This window comes from Hemitrygon akajei, chromosome 25, assembly GCF_048418815.1.
Source record: "Hemitrygon akajei chromosome 25, sHemAka1.3, whole genome shotgun sequence".
Lineage (NCBI taxonomy): Eukaryota > Metazoa > Chordata > Chondrichthyes > Myliobatiformes > Dasyatidae > Hemitrygon > Hemitrygon akajei.
Genome location: NC_133148.1, coordinates 33,843,160 through 33,864,548, shown reverse-complemented (window position 1 = coordinate 33,864,548; position 21,389 = coordinate 33,843,160). Strand labels below are relative to the sequence as shown.

General features: G+C 47.4%; 1 protein-coding gene and 1 pseudogene across 1 annotated transcript in view; one reads left to right on the top strand and one right to left on the bottom strand.

Annotated features, from left to right (window-relative positions):
- Window positions 1-19,786, top strand: part of LOC140716268 (uncharacterized) — a 48,530-nt gene extending 28,744 nt beyond the window's left edge. Inside the window, exons 4-6 of the mRNA XM_073028878.1 lie at window positions 10,927-11,374; window positions 16,130-16,426; window positions 18,401-19,786. Of these exons, the coding sequence (XP_072884979.1) occupies window positions 10,927-11,374; window positions 16,130-16,426; window positions 18,401-19,492 (1,837 nt within the window). The 3' untranslated portion in view covers window positions 19,493-19,786. The remainder of the gene's footprint in view (window positions 1-10,926; window positions 11,375-16,129; window positions 16,427-18,400) is intronic.
- LOC140716509 (U3 small nucleolar RNA-associated protein 15 homolog) lies at window positions 8,298-10,464 on the bottom strand (annotated as a pseudogene).
- Window positions 19,787-21,389: the final 1,603 nt, after the last annotated feature.

The window sequence follows — 21,389 nt, the reverse complement described above, 5'->3', positions numbered from 1 at the left end:
GGAGGCTACCCAGCCGGTATATAAGGTGTTCCTCCAACCTGAGTTTGGATTCATTTTGACAATAGAGGAGGCCATAGATAGACATATCAGAATGGGAATGGGACGTGGAATTAAAATGTGTGGCCACTGGGAGATCCTGCACCCCCCCCCCCTTTCTTTCTCCTGAGGCCTCCCATCCCATGATCCTTTCCCTTCTCCAGCTGTGTATCACTTTCGCCAATCACCTTTCCAGCTCTTAGCTTCATCCCACCCCCTCCGATCTTCTCCTATCATTTCGCATTTCCCCGTTCCCCCACTACTTTCAAATCTCTTACTATCTTTCCTTTTGGTTAGTCCTGACGAAGGGTCTCGGCCCGAAACGTCGACAGGGCTTCTCCTTATAGATGCTGCCTGGCCTGCTGCGTTCCATCAGCATCTTGCGTGTGTTGTTGTTTGAATTTCCAGCATCTGCAGATTTCCTCGTGTTTGCACGATAAACGTAGGTGTATCAGAGTTACAGGACAGACCGAGAAAAAAAGTTGCACAGCAAGGACCTCCGGTGTCTGGTTCATCCAACCCAACAGTTTTATCACTTCCACAAAATGCTGGTGGAACACAGCAGGCCAGGCAGCATCTATAGGGAGAAGCGCTGTCGACGATTCGGGCCGAGACCCATCTAGCTGGAGACTAGATGCTGCCTGGCCTGCTGTGTTCCACCAGCATTTTGTGTGTGTTGCTTGAATCTCCAGCATCTGCAGATTTCCTCGTGTTTGAGTGTTATCGCTTATGGTGGAATGCAACCAACACAGAATCGTCCCCAGAAATAGCGCCACCTCGGGGAACTCCAAGGCACTGCAAACTGACTAAACAGAGACCTCTAGTGACTCAAGTGATGATGACAGAGATGAGGTAATTGGCCTGCCACTAAAATGAAGGGAATGAAAGTACTCAAGAATGAAAATTGAGATTATAAAAGAAGACAGGAGGTTTACCATCAGCCACCACACCCAAAAATAGTCCAAAGAAATCACACATCCTAAAAAAGGAAGCTTAAAAACTTGGACTGAACTTCAACAAATTAAGTACATATAGAAATTGCATCCAAATTTTGGCTACCAAACTGTCTTCTCCACAAATAAGACAGTTGACATGTCGAGTTGAGGATGGTATAGGAGAAGTTAAGCAGAATTTACCAGGTGCAACACAGACAAAATGCTGGAGGAACTCAGCAGGTCAGGCAGCATCTGTGGAAGTGAAAAAAACTCGACGATTTGGGCCGATACTCTTGTTCAGGACTGAGAAGGAAGAGGGAAGATGCCTGAATTAAAAAGGTGGGGGGAGGAGGAGGGAAAGAGACTAGCTGGAAGGTGATAGGTAAAGCAGTGGGTGGGAAAGGTCAAGGGCAGGAGAAAAAGAATCGATAGGAGAGGATAGTTGACCGCAGGAGAAAAGGAAGGAGGGGCCACAGTGGGAAGTAATGGGCAGGTAAAAAGAAGTGAAAAGTCAGGGTGGGGGAATGGGGGTTGGATTGTTCATTGAAAGAAGAAATCAATGTTCATACCATCTGGTTGGAGGCTACCCAGACGTAATATAAGATGTTGCTTTTGCACCCTGAGGGTGGCCTCATCTTCGCACAAGGAGAGGTCATGGATCGACACGTCGGAATGGGAATGGGAATTTAAATGTTTGGCAACCGGGAAGTCCTTGTAACAGATGATGTGGAGGTGGTCCCCAAACTTACGATGGAGGAGGCTGCATCAGGAGCATTGGACACGGCAGACTACCCCGGCAGGTTCACAGGTAAAGTGTTATTTCACCTGGGAGGACTGTTTCCGGCCCTAAACAGAGATGAGGGATCAGCTGGTGTAGCCACTTGCAGGAATGAGTGCCAGGGAATCGTGAGGGAAAATCCAGCAAGTGGATGGGTGGGTGGAGGTAAAGATATGTTTAGTGGTGGGATCCCTTTGGCAATGGCTGAAGCTGCAGAGGATAATGTATTGGATGTGGAGACTGATGAGGTGGTAAGGTAGGACAAGAGGAACTCTTATCACTAGATGGGAAGATGGGGCGAGTGCAGATGTATAGGAAATGGAAGAGGCGTGGGTGAGGGCAGGGAAACCTCTTTGTTTAAATCTCTGATGTCCTGGAACAGAAAGCTGCTTCCTGGGAACAGATGAAGTGAGGAAACTGAGAACAGAGAATAGCATTTTTGCAGGGCATAATTTGTGGAGTGGTATGGTCGAGATAACCATGGGAGTTAGTAGATTTATAATTGACAGTTTGCTTCCAGAGATGGCAACAGAGAGATGAAGAAAGGGGAGGGAAGGGTCAGAGATGGACCAAGTGAATTTAAGGGCAGGGTGGAAGGTAGAGGCAACATGGATAAAATTGACGAGCTCAGCATGGGTGCATGAAGCAGGCCAATGCAGTTGTCAGTGTAGCAGAGGACGAGTTGGGAGTATAACTGGGGAAGGCTTCAAACATAGACTGTTTTACATTGCCGTCAAAGATGCACATGCTCATGGCCACTCCTTGGGTTTGGAGAAAGCAGGAGGCAGTTGGGATGCAATTAAGAAATGTTTGGAAGAATAAGCCCAACAGAGATTGATTGAAGAAGGTGGTTGATTGCAAACAAAGCGCTTCAGAGGATGTTTCTGAATATGAAGACCACTATAGGACAGGTTGGATCAGCTACTCAGGAGTTCAAGGAACAACTGAAAATAATATAGAAGAATCCACATATTGGATGGCTTGAAACCAGTTGTTGCCAAAATAGTGAGTGGATTCATTCAGTTGATGTGAATTCACATCAGAAAATTCACACTGGGGGAAAGTCCGTTCACTTGCTCCCTGTTTGGGGTGAGATTAATTCAGCCATCTGAGCTGCTGACGAAGAGTTCATGCTGGGGGGAGGCCGTTCATTTGCTCTGAATGTGAATAAAAATCTCCTCGGTCATACATCAATGAGTTCACAAGGGGTGGAGAGGCATTGTTCCCTCTAAGCTATGCACATGCGCAGCCATGTAATAACTGAAATGCTCCCGTGCACAAATCCTTTGCGCAGCTGGAATATTTTATATATTTAATATAATGTTGAAATCTATGTTAATATAATTGTGAGATACCCCGTATTCACTTATGTGTTAATGAATATAATCCATAAATTTTCCAAATAATAAACATACCCCAACCTTTACTTTGAAATGTTTTAGGGCCTCAACGTACTAACATTGTCAGTGTTTCAAGTTACAACAATGTTACAAATTGTAACAATATACCCAGAATGGAAGTTGGCAGCTCCTTAATAAACCATCAGCCTGCTGAACGTCAATGCCGACTAGTCCAAACATTTAATTTTTGCCATTGTGCCTGGCAGTTGTTCTGACTGCCTGATACTGTTTACTGTTGTTGGGAGTTGTGGTTTGTGTTTGTTGGATGTGCATATTAAGAGAAAGAAAAATTGTGCCACACAGTTCTCAGGCTGTGTAAAAATAAAATTCTGCTCAGAGCAACTGTAAAAACAAAGGAAACGGTTCTGACAGTGGGAAAGGATACACTCACTCCTCTCATATGCTGATGCTCCCACGCGTTCACACCGGGGAGAGGCTGTCCATTTGCTTGATGTGTGGGAAGGTATTTGCGCATTTATCCCACCTGATGATACACCAGCGAGTTCACACTCAGAAGAGGCCATTCAGCTACTCAGACTGAGTGAAGGGAATCACTCAGTTATCCCACCTTGTGAGGCAATAGCGAGTTGACACTGAGAGGCTGCACACCTGTCCTGAAGGAAAGAGGTTTACTCCATCATCCCACCCACTGAAACGCCAGCAAGTTTACATGGTGGAGGCAGTTTAAATGAATCTATTTTGATTTTTAACCATTACATTTGATGAATTCAGTTTCAAGTTCAAGATTGAGGAGGTATCAGATTCCGCAGTTATTGCTGCTGTTCATCACACCTGGAACTGACCCCTGGTGTCTGGGCATAGGAGGGATTTGTCCACACCTGGAACTGACCCCTGGTGTGTGGACATGGGAGGGTTCTGTCCACACCTGGAACTGACCCTGGTCTCTGGGCACAGGAGGGGTCTGTCCACACCTGGAACTGACCCCTGGTCTCTGGGCACGGGAGGGGTCTGTCCACACCTGGAACTGACCCCTGGTGTCTGGGCATAGGAGGGATTTGTCCACACCTGGAACTGACCCTGGTCTCTGGGCACGGGAGGGGTCTGTCCACACCTGGAACTGACCCCTGGTCTCTGGGCACGGGAGGGGTCTGTCCACACCTGGAACTGACCCCTGGTCTCTGGGCACGGGAGGGGTCCGTCCACACCTGGAACTGACCCCTGGTCTCTGGGCACGGGAGGGGTCCGTCCACACCTGGAACTGACCCCTGGTCTCTGGGCACGGGAGGGGTCCGTCCACACCTGGAACTGACCCCAGGTCTCTGGGCACGGGAGGGGTCCGTCCACACCTGGAACTGACCCCAGGTCTCTGGGCACGGGAGGGGTCCGTCCACACCTGGAACTGACCCCTGGTCTCTGGGCACGGGAGGGATCCGTCCACACCTGGAACAGACCCCTGGTCTCTGGGCACGGGAGGGGTCCGTCCACACCTGGAACTGACCCCTGGTCTCTGGGCACGGGAGGGGTCCGTCCACACCTGGAACTGACCCCTGGTGTGTGGACATGGGAGGGGTTTGTCCACACCTGGAACTGAACCCTGGTCTCTGGGCACAGGAGGGGTCTGTCCACACCTGGAACTGACCCCTGGTCTCTGGGCACGGGAGGGATTTGTCCACACCTGGAACTGACCCTGGTCTCTGGGCACAGGAGGGGTCTGTCCACACCTGGAACTGACCCCTGGTCTCTGGGCACGGGAGGGGTCCGTCCACACCTGGAACTGACCCCTGGTCTCTGGGCATGGGAGGGGTCTGTTCTGATGACATTACCCTTCAGACTGCAGTGTAGCATTATGGATCTGTCATAAATAATTAATTTTATTTTTAAATCATGTGTGTCATGCTCCTTGCTGACTCTGCAGCACACTCAATGTACAGTCCAAAGGCCATTCTGCCCAACTGATTCTGCAGTATTCCTGTTCTGTCTCCTCCCATCACCCTGTCGCACTTTTTTTTATGTGAACCAGCAACCTTATTTATTTTTAAATAATTCCATACTTTAGACAGATACACTCTGGACAATGGAAATTGATTGGACCTAACACTGGCACACCATTGAAATTCACACTGAAGGGAAATGTAATGTCTTGACAATTGTTTTTACAAAGTACTTGCCATCTCCAAACCATTCCCATACTTTGATTCTCAACTAGCATCAAATCTTTCCTCAAAACTATCTTTTAGGCAATTACAGGAAAGAAGATCTCTTTATCTAGGCCACGATCTGATCTCCTATGCTGGGAAAATTGATCATAAACCTCCTGAGATTTCAGCATTAAAATTAGCTACTAATAATTGCCCTCCATTCTACCCAATTGCTGAATGCAAGAATGGCAGGCATAGCTATGGACACATTAAATACATTACAGAACCATTTATGAATTAGCTCTTCCATTGATCAGTATTATGTTATAGTTACATGTACAATGGGTATAATTTTACAAACTAATCGTGGGTTGCTCCTGGTAAAACAAATATAGTGAATTAGCATCTGACTTAATTCTACTACTGACAGTTCCTTGATAAGATCTTGTTCACAATGATCAGTATATCTTTCATATTTTCATCCCAACTCACCCTTACTGAGCAGATTGGGTCTTCGAAAATTATGAGACCAAATAATGAGACATAGCTATAAAAATGAAACAACTACTTGTTGAAATAACATTTATTCACAATGACCAACATTTGTTCACAATGACCACCATATCAAGCATTCTTCTTTTATATTTCTATCTCAAAACTTCTTTACTGTGCAGAATATTTTCAAAGAGTGTGTTTTCAAATTGCTTTTGCAGCAAATTCTGAGACCTTCCCATCAAGATAAAACTTCTTGTAGGAACACTGATAAATAATTATTTCACTGGCTCATTCTTCTCAATTGTAAAGGATTCTCAAGAATACAGCACTTCCAGTACAAGGCAAAATTTCATGAGAGATTTCTTTAAAGGTAACTCAGCAAGATGACTAACTTTTTGATCTTAAATAAGATAATAGGAGAGGTTGATCTTCTCAGTCAAAATCTTTTGGTGTGAAGTTAATAATGGATAACAATTGGGAAAGAAAATGGTTGCATTTTTCACCTCCCTTGCCAGGAAAGGTAAAGATAATTGTTTATCCATCACTTGAATAAGGTTAGCTTCCTCAGGACACTTCTTCAAACTCTCTTGACCTTTACATGCTCACAAATATTTATCCAATAAGCATGCAAATGTTACATGAGATCCATGAATTTACGAAGTTTGACTCAATTTAGCAATTGCTTGCTAGACAGTAAGCAGCTGGTGCTGGGTCTTTACTTCCTAGTAATAGGAGCTATCTTAACAACTAGCTCTCAATAAAGAGGTTTTTTTTTATTTATGCTGAACATATTTCAAGAAAACAGTGTACAATTTGGGCTCTGTACTCTAATTTACAGCGTTTTTGCTTGTCTTATTGCAATTTAATGTGGATAAATGTGAGGTTATCCACTTTAGTTGCAAGAACAGGAAAACAGATAATTATCTGAACGGTGGCCGATTAGGAAAAGGGGAGATGCAATGAGACCTGGAAGTGTATCTGTGGAATTCTCTGCCACAGGAAACAGTTGAGGCCGGTTCATTGGCTATATTTAAGAGGAAGTTAGATATGGCCCTTGTGGTGTCGTGGTTTTTCATGCCTCACAAATGACCAGGAGACGCAGAAGATTCAAGAAGGGTTAAACTTTAATTTGCAAATCAAAGCTGAGACAGTCAGTGAGCTAGTCGCTGATTGCCCACCGATCCTTGTACATAGCATTTTTTATAGCAATCTCCTGGTTTAGTTGCATTAGCATATCCAATCGGTCTATAGGTGCGTATCACAAGTACATCCGCCACTATTGTTTCTACCCATTGTCTTAATCATGTTCTAATCTACATCTCTTAGCTACCTCTCATTAACACACCATTGTCTTCTACATTCTTAAGATTTCAAATAGCAAGTTCAAACTACATAATCTACATCAAGGCTGACTACATAGTTTTGGTTACACAGCAGACAAGTTCAAAGCAAAACATCTCTTAGCTACCTCTCATTACCACACCATTGTCTTCTACATTCAATTGGATACATGCATAGCACATAGCAAACTTCAAAGCTGACTACATCTCTTAGCTACCTCTCATTAACATATATTAACACACCATTGTCTTCTACATTCCTAGCATTTCACATAGTTTTGGTTACACAGCAAATAATACAAGTTTTATACTCCATAATATTTTATACTCCAATAGTGGCTAAAGGGATCAGGGGGTATGGAGAGAAAGCAGGTACAGGGTTCTGAGTTGGATGATCAGCCATGATCATACTGAATGGTGGTGCAGGCTCGAAGGGCCGAATGGCCTACTCCTGCACCTATTTTCTATGTTTCTAATAGCTACAGCATCATGGTTACATTGTTGCCTTTAAGTTAAACTTTATTTGTCCATCATACAAGGCTCTGATCTAGATTATCATTTCTGCAGAACATAGCTGCATTTTTGTCCATCACTTAGCACCTAAAATGTTAAAAGGTAAACCTCACAATTGGTAAAGATTTGTTGCTCCTTCAGAAAACATACAAGAATATTTATCTCTGAATAGAATTCAGAAAATTCAGAAATTCAAAGATCCTACATTTTCTTGACATCAATGTATTACATTAAACTAATGGAAAATAGACATAACATTGCTTTTGGCTATTGCACAAGAGCATTCTACAATGTTTGCTTTTAAATCAGAGAGCTTTAAGGATAAATTTGTACTAGTGTACTGTTTAGAACGTGCTACAACTCTGAGGGGCCGAAGGGTACAAAGTAGCCCCCTCCTTTTTGAGAATCGCAAGATTGCTATTAATTCGGGTCTGGGACCCAGGAAATGAGAGAGAGACACACAGAATCCTCAAGGTTTGGAATGTGTCCTGGGCCTCCGAGAGACAAAGCCACGGATAACGGCCATTGTCTCTTGGAGACGGAATTGTGTATTGAGTACTGTACTATTCATTGAAGCCCTCAGGGAATGACAGAGGGGGCTGGCTGAGGGATTGCATCATCCCAACCTGATTGACATCTGAGACCCCGTGAGTAAGGATAAAAGAGGGTCTGGGGAACAACCCCTTCAGACGCACCAGGAGAGACGCTAGAATTCCCGTGACAGCGTTTAATAGCGTCAGCCGGTGGGGCTCGCGTGCGTCCTTTTCCTTGGCCTAGGAATTGGCGGCTTCCACGGAACGGCTTAGCTAAAGGACCGACTACACAAACGGAACTCTCGAAGGATCGACATCATAAAAAGGACAAGCTGGCAAGTTCAAAAATCTCTCTCTTGACTCCAACCAACGGCTGCAGCCTGAATGAGCTAGTGACTTTTATATTTCCATCGGACAATACATTATCCCCTAGACAACGATAGAGCTTATTTCTTATTGATTATTATTATACCCGCACTTTTAGATTTAGTATTGACGACGTATATTATCTGTATGTTTGCATCGATATTATTTTTGTGTATTTTTATCAATAAATACTGTTAAAAATAGTACCATCAGACTTCAACGGGCCTCTCTATCTTTGCTGGTAAGTGACCCAGTTACAGGGTTCGTAACAGTACTAAAACCTGACAATGAAGAGGCCTGGTTCTATGCAATTGTTGTCGTTTTTTCTCGCGCAGCTCCAGAAATTAAGGCACAAATCTGACTTCCGGGTACAACTGCTTCCTTTTTTAGTTGTCATGGTAGCATCAAGTGTGCCCATCACTCCAAGCACCCCAAGCAGACCTTCCCGATAACCAATCTCTTTTCCCACCAGTTGCTGTAAGTTTATGAACTGCTTGTCAATCACTGGTGACGTACCGATCACAGAGCTATACACACCTATAGTAATCTCAGCAACATTTACTGAAATGGAAGTGTACCTCGGCTTAACAACATTCCTGATAAGAAAGTCAAGCACGACAGCAAGTTGCTTCTCATTGTGTCCGGCCAGTGCATTTTGAAGTGTCTCTCTGCTTTTAAGCTCTTGCATTACACCAACTGTAACTTCTGGGGTCTTTATCCTGGCATGTGACTTCAATACAGCATCAAGTGCAAGGGACACCTGGAAAGACTTCAATAGCTTGTCATGTTTGCTTAGGTGCTGCCGCATAGGCCTGTTGACCAAAAAGTCATCCTTTTTTTGGCATGTAATCCTTTCCTTTAACGAAATGTCTGTAAGAAGCTTCTCTTCTCACTTTTGCAACATCAACCACTTCGTGCTTCTTTACATTCTGTTTCCGATGTTGAACACTCGGGACACTGTTTGTCATTCCGACAGCAATGGCTTCATCTTCAGGTGCTAAAGCCAAACTCAGAATGGATGCTGCATAATTCAAAGTGTGTACTACTTTGTCCGTCGATGTACTGTATATTTTCACATGCCTATCAAGGGAACCTAAGAGCAGCCTCTGCCCTGAACTGTTTAAACACAAACAAGTGACAGTCTTGTGGTGATTTCGCAAAGAAGCCAACAACTGACCTCCCTTTAACAGGTCCCAGACTTTAACAGATCGATCACCTGCCGATCCAAGAAGTCCACCCGATGGAAAAAGCAACACGCTCTCTACTGGCTGCCCATGTTCCATTGTCATTATGCTTTGATCCATTCGGGCATCAAACACCTTCACAGTATGAGCATATGAACCTGTAACAAAGAGATCTTGTATTCAAATTGCTAGTGCAACCACATCGTACATAATCAGTATGTTCTGCAAAGGTGTGAAGTTCCACTGCAGTTGGAATGTCCCAGAGACGGACAGAGCAATCATCCGATCCAGACATTAAACGTTTTTTGTCAGATAAGAATGCAGTGACTTGAACCGCTTTTGTATGTCCACTGTGCTGCATGCCCATCAACATCAAAAAGACGAACAATCCCATCCTCGCAGCCTGCAACAAGCAGCTTTCCATCATCTCTATATGTGCCACAGTACGCTGTATCATTAAATCGGGAGAATGTTTTTATTGGCTCTTGAGAATATCGCCCATATATGTGGATCCTTGTAGAGGCAGTTACTGCATAGTTGTAGGGAGCAACTGAAGAAATATCTACGTTTGTCACAGCACCAAACTCTTTGATCTGAACTGGAGCCTTATACTTTTTCCAGTAAACTGTGTCTCGTGTGACAGCTTCACCAAGTTTTGGGTACTTCGGGATTACAGTTGGTTTGTACGAAGTCATTGCTTTTCAGTTGGTATTCCAATCCCACCCTTTCTCATGCACCTCGCAGGCGTGCGGCGGTGTCAGCACCTTCCCTCAGCAGCCATGCGACCGACCCCTCCCCGTAGCACTTTTCTGTTGCTTCTATCTCCGTTCACTCGGTTTCCCCTTAAACCCATCCCTGTTGCTCACCTCAAGCTGCCCTGTTTAATATCAGAGAATGTATACGGTATACAGCCTGAAATTCTTGCTCTTCACAGACACCCACAGAGAATGAACATTAGAAACCCAAAGCAGCCTCCCCACCCTCCCACACACAAGCAGCAGCAAAGCGTGAACCCTCCTCCTCCTCCCTCACTTATGAAGCATCAGCTTGTGCCCACCACCCACCGAGGAAGCCCCTCCCCAAGAGAGACCATGATCTGCAGTCCTACAAAGACAAAGTGTTCAGCTGACAATTCGACAGGCCACGGGCTCTTTCTCCCTAACAAGGGGCAGAGCGATGTTGCCCCTTTTCCACAGTGAGAGGGGAGACCAACAGACCACTCCTCATCCAGAGTGGTAACCATTCAGAACCCACCGTGAGCTCGCTGGTGTGTTCCTCCCCTCTCACGCACAAGCAGAAGTCCCGTTGGAATCTGCACGGTGTGTGGGAGGAGATCCTATCAAGTCATCCCACCAGCACAGAGACGAGCGAGTTCTCGCAGGAGAGAGGCCGTTCTCCTGCTCTCAACCTGGGAAGCGTTTCGATCGGTCGTCTACCCTGAAGAGGCACCAAAAGCGATTTCACGCCGGGGAGAAGCCGTTCGCCTGCGAAGAATGTGAGCTGAGATTTACTCAGTTGTCTGACCTGCAGGCACAGCAACAAGTTCACGGGGGGGAGAGTGCTCACGTGTTTTTAAGTGTTTTGGTCAGTCATCCTACCTGTTCAGATGGTATTAACAAGGCTAGGGGGAGAAAAATAAGCTGCAAGCTGGATATTTCACTGTCACGGCTGCTGAGTCCAGAGGCAAGTTCAGAAGTGAGTGTTGGTGTCGAACTCTGCTATTATTGCTGCTGCTCGTCACACCCAGTTCTGCACCCTGGTCACTGGGAGTGGGAGGAGTTTCCTCCGCTGATGTTCACCTTTGAAGTTTAATATTCTGGATCTCTGACAAATAAATCAGTTCCACTTTAAATTTTGTCTCTTTGTGAATCTACAACCCCCCAAAAGTACAGTAGGGAGTCAACTCAGCCTAGCTGGTCCCTGCCCATGTTTCTGTTCCACAACACTCATACCTGCTGTTCACCTCTGGCTCTCCCTTGGTCAGCCCTCAGTGGGTGAAGAGGTTTCCCTTGAATTTTCTCCATGTCTTTCCTCAGACTGAAGAAGACGAGTTCACTGTAATTAGATACAGCATAGAACACCTTTTCAGCCCTGCACAGCCCAGCAACCCACCTATGTAACACTAGCCTAATCACAGGTCAATTTACAGTGACAAATTAACCCACTAACTGGGAGGAAACCATGTGGTCATGGGGAGAACATACAAACGATTTCTTCCCCTGCATCATCAGAAATTTGAACTGTCTGTGAACATCGCTCCATTATCCCGTTTCCATTGTTGATTTCTGTTGTAATTTGTGGTCATTTTTATGTTTTTGCGGCTGCCTCAAAGCAACAAATCTCAGGTCATATAAAAAAGGGAATATTAAACTGGATTCCGATGTGAAGTGGCTATTTCTTTGACCATTGAATCGCAGGGTGAATATTGAGTTATTGTGTGACCAAATCCAAATCTAGATAGATTAAAGACATTAATTAAAGACCTATTTTCAGAAGGCCTTTGATAGGGTGCCACACATGAGGCTGCTTAGCAAGATAAGATTCCATGGAATTACAGGGAAGTTACTAGCGTGGGTGGAGCATTGGCTGGTTGGCAGAAAACAGAGAGGGGGAATAAAGGGATCCTATTCTGGCTGGCTGCCGGTTACCAGTGGAGTTCCACAGGGACCTCTGCTTTTTATGATGTGTGCCAATGATTTGGACTACAGTGTCAATGGTTTTGTGGCTAAGTTTGCTGATGATACAAAGATAGGTGGAGGAGCGGGTAGTGTCGAGGAAACAGAGAGCCTGCAGAGAGACTTAGATAGTTTAGGGGAATGAGCAAAGAAATGGCAAATGAAATACAATGTTGGAAAGTGTATGGTCATGCACTTTGGTGGAAGAAATAAATGGGCAGACTATTATTTAGATGGGGAGAGAATTCAAAACGCAGAGATGCAAAGGGACTTGGGAGTCCTTGTGCAAGATACCCTAAAGGTTAACTTCCAGGTTGAATTGGTGGTGAAGAAGGCGAATGCAATGTTGGCATTCATTTCTAGAGGAATAGAGTATAGGATGTGATGTTGAGGTTCTATAAAACACTCGTGAGACCACACTTGGAGTATTGTGTGCAGTTTTGGGCTCCTTATTTTAGAAAGGATATACTGACTTTGGAGAGGGTTCAGAGAATATTCACGTGAATGATTCCAGGAATGAAAGAGTTACCATATGAGGAATGTCTGGCAGCTCTTGGGCTGTATTCCCAGGAGTTCAGGAGAATGGGGGGGGGGGGGGGGGAATCTCATAGAAACATTCCCAATGTTAAAAGGCCTGAACAGATTAGATATGGCAAAGTTATTTCCCATGGTAGGGGAGTCTAGGATAAGAGGGCATGACTTCAGGATTGAAGGACGTCCTTTTAGAACTGAGAAACGGAGAACTTACTTTAGTCAGACAGTGATGAATCTGTGGAATTTGTTGCCACGAGCGGCTGTGGAGGTTAAGTTATTGAGTGTATTTAAGGCAGAGGTAGATAGGTTCTTGATTAGCCGGGGCCTCGAAGGGTATGGGGCGAAGGCGGGGGAGTGGGGATGACTGGAAGAATTGGATCAGCCCAGGATTGAATGGCGGAGCAGACTCGATGGGCCGAATGGCCCACACCTGCTCATATATCTTATCGTAATTGAGATTGAAGTTAAAGAGTACTGGATCTTCCTCGCTGTGAATTCAAAAGTCACTTCGTGCTGCACAGGAAGACACAAAATCGTTGTATCACCTTTGCTCCTTCAGAGAATCAAATTCTTTCCACGTCCTCTGGTTGTGACTTTTGCCACCGAGACCATTTTTTTCTTGTATTCTCTCTGGGCACATAGTAATGTGCTGGGTGACAAGTGACCAGTAGCATTCACACCACAAAATTGCCACGCGGTGTTAATCTCTGAGGAGAAGATAGATAGATAGATAGATAGATAGATACTTTATTCATCCCCATGGGGAAATTCCAACTTTTTTCCAATGTCCCATACACTTGTTGTAGCAAAACTAATTACATACAATACTTAACTCAGTAAAAAATATGATATGCATCTAAATCACTATCTCAAAAAGCATTAATAATGCCCAGTCCTCTCCTCTTGAGGTTCAATGGCAATGTTGACACTGAGTTTACCTCCGTCAAATGGCAGGAGCGACCCAATAATTGGGTCCAAATAATTATTGGGACCCAATCATTTCTCCAAAAGCAGCGGGTATGGACCATGTGCTCAGAGTAGGTTTGTGGGACGTGCCAAGAGTATTGATAGAGAGAGTCGAACTGAGCCAATTCACAGAATGGTGAAAGGCAGAAAACAGTCAGGAATACAGAGGGTTTGATGCTGGGTGCCGGTGAGAAGATGAGCTCCTGTTACTACAAATCGCGCTGAACCGCGCTGTAACGGTGCGAAACCTCAGACGTCGCCATAAAGACTGAAACAACCGCAGCTGGAATGCTCTCCTCCACCCGTGTTGATGTCTTCCGTGAGTTTTTTTTCCCCCAGCGTAGAAAAGGCAACAGATTTGGGTGTGGGGATCTCATACGTGACGGCGCGTCAGCGCTGTCGAGAAGGTCAGTGCATCAGCTCTTGAGCGCGGCCGCGCTTGAATGCGGAAGCGAACAGTCCAGTCAGAACGCGAACATGTGTTCAGGGTAGGGCTGGTATTTAGGTGCACACACCAGGAGATGAGTCTTTAATTTCTTGAATGAGTTAGCAGCTTACCTTTGTACAAACGTAGTAACAACATATTTGTTGCCAATCCTGAGAAAGAGAGTCATCAGCTCCCAGATGGAAACGCGCATCTGCTTTGTGTCTGAGATTAACTTCCCAAGGGCTCTGCGAAGACATCAGCATATGACGTGGATAGGCTTTTTCCATTGAGAGTAGGGGAGATTCAAACAAGAGGACATGAGTTGAGAGTTAGGGGGCAAAAGTTCAGGGGTAACACGAGGGGGGAATTCTTTACTCAGAGAATGGTAGCTGTGTGGAACGAGCTTCCAGTAGAAGTGGTAGAGGCAGGTTCGATATTGTCATTTAAAAAAGTTGGATAGGTATATGGACAGGAAAGGAATGGAGGGTTATGGGCTGAGTGCGGGCCGGTGGGACTAGGTGAGAGTAAGCGTTCGGTACGGACTAGAAGGGCCGAGATGGCCTGTTTCCGTGCTGTAATTGTTATATGGTTATATCTCCACTATAGAGACCACCTTTGAGTGTAGGAGGGATTTACTACGTCCGTGAGCTGACCTGATAGGTGGCCACAGACTTGAACGTAGTGAAATGGCATTCACTGGCTCGCATTTTTGGAAGGGATTCACTCGGCCGTCGCACCCGCAGATACAGCAGCGTGTTCACACGGGGGAATGGCCTTTCACCTGCTCTGTGTGTGGGTAGGGATACATCCAAGCATCTGATCTGCAGAAACACCGATGAATTCACTCCGGGGAGAGGCTGATAACTTGTTCCGTGTGTGGGAAAGAGCAGCGAGTTCAGACCGCACAATAACCGTTCAACTGTTCGGACTGCGGGAAGGGATTCATTCAGCGGTCCGACGTGAGAAGACATCGGAAGATTCACACCGGAGAGAGCGGCCGTTCGCCTGTTCTGACTACGGGAGGGAATTCAATCTGACATCCCAAATGCATTCACGTCACTGAGCTCACACTGTGGGGAGGCCGTTCAATCGCTCGCTGTGGGCGAAGAGATTAATTCGGTCGTTACAGCTGCTGAAACAAGAGTTCACATTGGAGAGAGGGACGGACATTGATCCGTCCCACTTGCTGAAACACCAGCCACTTCACAACGGGGTGGGGGGGGGGGCGGTTCAGATAAACTCTGCGTGGAATTCTGAATCATCCAGTTGCAAGTTCCCGACCGGTTCTGGGCGCCAGATTCTGCAGCTATAGAAGCTGCTCATCGCACCCAGGACTGAATCCCGGTCTCTGAGCACTGGGGAGGTTTGTTCTGCCGACGTTAGCCTTTAATTGTCCTAGTGTTTGCTATCGTGGATCAGTGGCAAATAAGTCAGTTCTTTTTTCCCCATTCTGTGTCAGCTGTGCGCCCAATGTATAGCCGGAGAGGCAACTCAGTCCAGCTGTTCCTGTTCCTTATTCGTCCGAGTGAAGGGATTCGGCCTGAAGACTCGACTGCTCATAGATGCTGCCTGACCTGCCGAGTTCCTCCAGTATTTTGCCAGCGTTGCTTACTATTTCCAGCATCTGAAGAATCACTTGTGTTTTATTTCTGCATTTTGAAGTGGATTGGACTTCGAGTCGGAATGACAGGTGATACCAAGCAGATTATTTGGGGAAGCTTGCTCCGTTAAGGTAGCTGCTGGGTCCTACATATAAAGACCGAATTTGAGGCATGTGGCGGACGGGACCGGTACTATCGGTGAAATCTCCGCGCTTCAGAATTCACATTCTCAGAATTTGATCCTCAGGGATCGAATGCGCAGGCGCCAAGGACGCAGCGAATCCCGAATACCGCGCATGCGCTCAGTGGACAAAAGCCTCCGGCGCGTCGGCGGCAGGGAGGAGCGGGTCCTGCATCCCAACTGGGGGACAGATCCTGCGAGTTCAGGACACACCGTGGCTCCACACCACGGGGCAGTCCCGATCCTTCCCCTCTTTCTCCGCCCCGCGATCCGGACCCGGACCCGGGGAGCTGTCTGCTGATCAGTGACGGCCCTGCCGTCATTTCTGCGACGCATGCGTATCGCCCGGACCGTGCCGAGCAGGTGGGTATCTGGTTCGTGGGGTCTTCTGGGTACAAAAGCAGCCATGGTTGACAATTCCAGAGCTTTGGCCGCCTGCCTGTAGGGTTTGTTTGAAAGTGGAGGGCCCGGGGCGGATGCATCTCCCCACTGCCGAGTTCCTGCTGTCTAACTCTCCTCTAACTTTTCCTGTCATCTGGGAAAAGGCACCGAAGCATTCGGGCTCTCACGACCAGACTATGTAACAGTTTCTTCCCCCAAGCCATCAGACTCCTCAATACCCAGAGTCTGAACTGACACCAACTTACTGCCCTCTACTATGCCTATTGTCTTGTTTATTATTCATTGTAATACCTGCGCTGTTTTGTGCACTTTATGCAGTCCTGGGTAGGTATGTAGTCTGGTGTTTTTTTCTGTGTTATAGGTAGTTCAGTGTAGTTTTTTTTACTGTTTCATGTAGCACCATGGTCCTGAAAAACGTTATCTCGTTTTTACTGTGTCCTGTTCCAGCAGTTCTGGTGGAAATGACAACAAAAGTGACTTGACTAAGTCCAAGGATTGGGAACTTGGAACAAGAACTTAGTTCTGAGATAATCGCAGAGAGAATGGTCAGAGTAATTGGAAAGGCTCCAGGATCAACCATATTATATCTTGTGCTTTTAGTAGCGCTGTGGGTCTTGACCAGAACTTGAAATAATACTAATCAAGAGAGACAAACTGAGTCATGTCACAAATTGATGACAGTTAGAAAAAGTCCATTCTGATACAGACAGAAAAACAGTCAGAAAATCCTTCCAGATACCTGATCCTTGTCCAGTTAAAAATTGCGCTGTTTCTCCAACTTGTGTTAGACTTCACTGTAACAGCCTGATGTCAGAGCTCACCATATGGACTAAAATTAATTCATCTTAAATGCTGTCCTTCACCCATTGATGCCTTTTGTAAATCTTTTTATAGGTTAGAAACAGCAAATCACTTCTGTATGGGAATGTCAAACACAACAGCACAACGGTTCTGCCGTGTCTGTCCAGATATTTAAGGAGTGGCCAGATAGTTCGTTTGTAACACCAATATTTGTGCTGTCAATCCTTGAAGATGAAGATGAATCTCATCCCAACTGGAAATGTGCTTCTTGTCTGAAATGAAGTGAAGTTTTCTGTTTTAACTCCACTGGAACCGGGGTGCTGAGAACACACCAGCACTGGTTCACCAGGCATCAGTTCTTCAACTGAGGAATTCACCATCTGACTTGAGGAATCACCAGAGAATTGACAGCAGGGAGATTTCATTCCCCTGCGCTCAGTGTGGGAAGGGATTCACTCACTGAGCCGACCATCAGACACACTGGGAATTCACAAGGGAGAGAGACGGTTCAACTGTTCTGTGTATGGGATTAGTTCCACTCAGTCATCTGATCTTTTGACACACAAGGGAGAAGCTGTATACCTGCTCTGAATGTGGGAAGGGGTTCATGCAGTCATCCCACCTACAAATGCACCGGTCAGTTCACATTGGGGGAGAGGCCATTCACCTGCTCTGTGTGCGGGAGGGGATATTACTCAGTCATCCAGGCTGAAGACACGCCAGCAAGTTCACACCACAGAGAGACCTGACTGCGGGAAGCGATTCACTCTGTCGGTCAAGCTGAGGAGATGCGAGAGAATTCACACCAGTGAGCCAGTCCACCTGCTCCTTGTGTGGAAGGAGATTCACTCACTCACCACACGGCAGACACAGCAGCGAACTTACAAATGAGAGAGACCGCTCGACTTTCCTCGGTCATCTGATGTGCTGACACATGAGAGAGAGAGAGACTGTACATCTGCTCAGATTGTTGGAAGGGATCCGCTCAGTTATCTTAACTAAAGGTATATCAGCGAGTTTGCGTGGGGGAGAGGCTGCTCACCTCCTCTTCAGGCGGCAAGCAATTTGCTCAGTCATTCCACCTACAGTCACGCCAGGGAGAGGCCACTCACCTGCTGAGTTGCTGAGGAGTGATTTACTCCGACATACCACGTACAGAAACAGCAGTACATTCACATTGGGGAGATGCCGTTCACCTGCTCAGACTGTGGGAAGGGATTTCCTCACCTCTCTTACCTGCAAAGGCACCAGCGCGTTCATACCGGGGAGAGGCCGTACATCTGCTCTGAATGTGGGAAGGGGTTCACTCAGTCGTCCAACCTACAGAAACACCAGTCACGTCACACTGGGGAGAGGCCGTTCACCTGCTCAGACTGTGGGAAGGGATTCACTGAGTCGTCTCAACTGAAGGTACACCAGCGAGTTCACACTGGGGAGAGGCCGTTCACCTGCTCGGAATGTGGGAAGGGATTCACCACATCGTCCAACCTACAGACTCATCAGCGAGTTCACACCGGCGAGAGGGCGTATACGTGCTCAGACTGTGGGAAGGGATTTACTAGGTCAAATGACCTGCTGGCACACCAGTCAGTTCACACCGGGCAGATGCCGTTCATCTGCTCAGACTGTGGGAAGGGATTCACTGAGTCGTCTCAACTGAAGGTACACCAGCGAGTTCACACCGGGGAGAGGCCGTTCACCTGCTCTGAATGTGGGAAGGGATTCTCTCAGTCATCCAATCTACAGACACATCAACGAGTTCACGTGGGTGAGAGGCCATTCACCTGCTCTGAATGTGGGAAGGGATTCATTCGGTCTTCTGACCTGCAGAAACACCAGTCAGTTCACACTGGGGAGAGACCCTTCACCTGCTCAGTGTGTGGGAAGGGATTCATCACATCATCCAACCTACAGACACATCAGCGAGTTCATTCGGGGGAGAGGCCATTCACCTGCTCTGAGTGTGGGAAGGGATTCACTCGGTCGTCTGACCTACTGGCGCACCAGTTAGTTCACACTGGGGAGAGACCATTCACCTGCTCAGACTGTGGGAAGGGGTTTACTCAGTCATTTCAACTGAAGGTACATCAGCGAGTTCACACCGGGGAGAGGCCGTACGTCTGCCCTGAATGTGGGAAGGGATTCACTCTGTCGTCCAACCTGATAAGGCACCAGAAAGTTCACAGGGTTGAGGGGTCGTTCAACTCTTCAGTGTCTGGGAAATGATTCACTCACTCTCCCAACCTCGGAGGTGAGTGAACACCACCGAGTTCACACTGGGGGAAAAGTTTAAACAAGCTGCATGTTGGATATTTCACCGTCACAGTCGCTGAATCCAGAGGCAAGTTCAAATGGGACATTTGGGTGTTGAACTCTGCCATTATTGCTGCTGCTCAGCACACCCAATGCCCCACCCTGGTCACTGGGAATGGGAGGAGTTTCCTCTGCTAATGTTTACCTGTAATGGGACTGGAGTTCCATATTCTGCATCTGTGACTAATAATTAAATTCTATTTTAAACTCTGTCTCAGGTGCTCAGTGAATCTACAGCATACACAGTGAACAGTGGGGAGTCAATTCAGCCCAGCTGGTCCTGACCGTGTTTCTGTTCCGTGACAGTCCTTTTAACCCCATCCCTGCTGTTCACCTCTCACTCTCCCTGTGGTGACGGGTTCCAAATGGTCACTGTGCTGTGTGTGAGGAGGTTTCCCTGGAATTCCCTGCGTGACTCTCTGCAGACTGAAGAAGATCGAGCTCACTGCAGTTATGTCTCCCGGGTTCTTTGTCCCTTAAATCCCTGCACTGAGGAAGAATGGCGTTGGCTGTTAATCTCCGTATTCCAGACTCATTTCAATGTTGAGGGTCATTCTCACTGCTTCCAAAGAGCTGTGTCTCACACAGCCGGGCTGTTAGAATGCACCACGGTCCTCTGAACTGAGAGAGGAGAGTGGGGGACCATTAGCTGGGTGTTCAATGGAGCAGGATGAGAAACCAGAGACGGGTCGGCAGAGGTCAGGGTTTGGGGCTGTGGGCAGAGGTCAGGGTTTGGGACTGTGGGCAGAGGTCAGGGTTTGGGGCTGCGGGCAGAGGTCAGGGTTTGGGACTGTGGGCAGAGGTCAGGGTTTGGAGCTGTGGGCAGTGGTCAGGGTTTGGGGCTGTGGGCAGAGGTCAGGGTTTGGGACTGTGGGCAGGGTTTGGGGCTGTGGACAAAGGTCAGGGTTTGGGACTGTGGGCAGAGGTCAGGGTTTGGGACTGTGGGCTGTGGTCAGGGTTTGGGACTATGGGCAGTGGTCAGGGTTTGGGGCTGTGGGCAGAGGTCAGGGTTTGGGGCTGCGGGCAGAGGTCAGGGTTTGGGACTGTGGGAAGAGGTCATGGTTTGGGGCTGTGGGCAGTGGTCAGGGTTTGGGGCTGTGGGCAGTGGTCAGGGTTTGGGGCTGTGGGCAGTGGTCAGGGTTTGGGACTGTGGGAAGAGGTCATGGTTTGGGACTGTGGGCAGAGGTCAGGGTTTGGGACTGTGGGCAGTGGTCAGGGTTTGGGGCTGTGGGCAGAGGTCAGGGTTTGGGACTGTGGGCAGAGGTCAGGGTTTGGGGCTATGGGCAGTGGTCAGGGTTTGGGACTGTGTGCAGAGGTCAGGGTTTGGGACTGTGGGCAGAGGTCAGGGTTTGGGACTGTGGGCAGTGGTCAGGGTTTGGGACTGTGGGCAGAGGTCAGGGTTTGGGACTGTGGGCAGAGGTCAGGGTTTGGAGCTGTGGGCAGAGGTCGGTTTGGGACTGGGCAGAGGTCAGGGTTTGGGACTGTGGGCAGTGGTCAGGGTTTGGGGCTGTGGGCAGTGGTCAGGGTTTGGGACTGTGTGCAGAGGTCAGGGTTTGGGGCTGTGGGCAGTGGTCAGGGTTTGGGGCTGCGGGCAGTGGTCAGGGTTTGGGGCTGCGGGCAGTGGTCAGGGTTTGGGACTGTGAGCAGAGGTCAGGGTTTGGGACTGTGGGCAGAGGTCAGGGTTTGGAGCTGTGGGCAGAGGTCAGGGGTTTGGGACTGGGCAGAGGTCAGGGTTTGGGACTGGGCAGAGATCAGGGTTTGGGACTGTGGGCAGAGTCAGGGTTTGGGACTGTGGGCAGAGGTCAGGGTT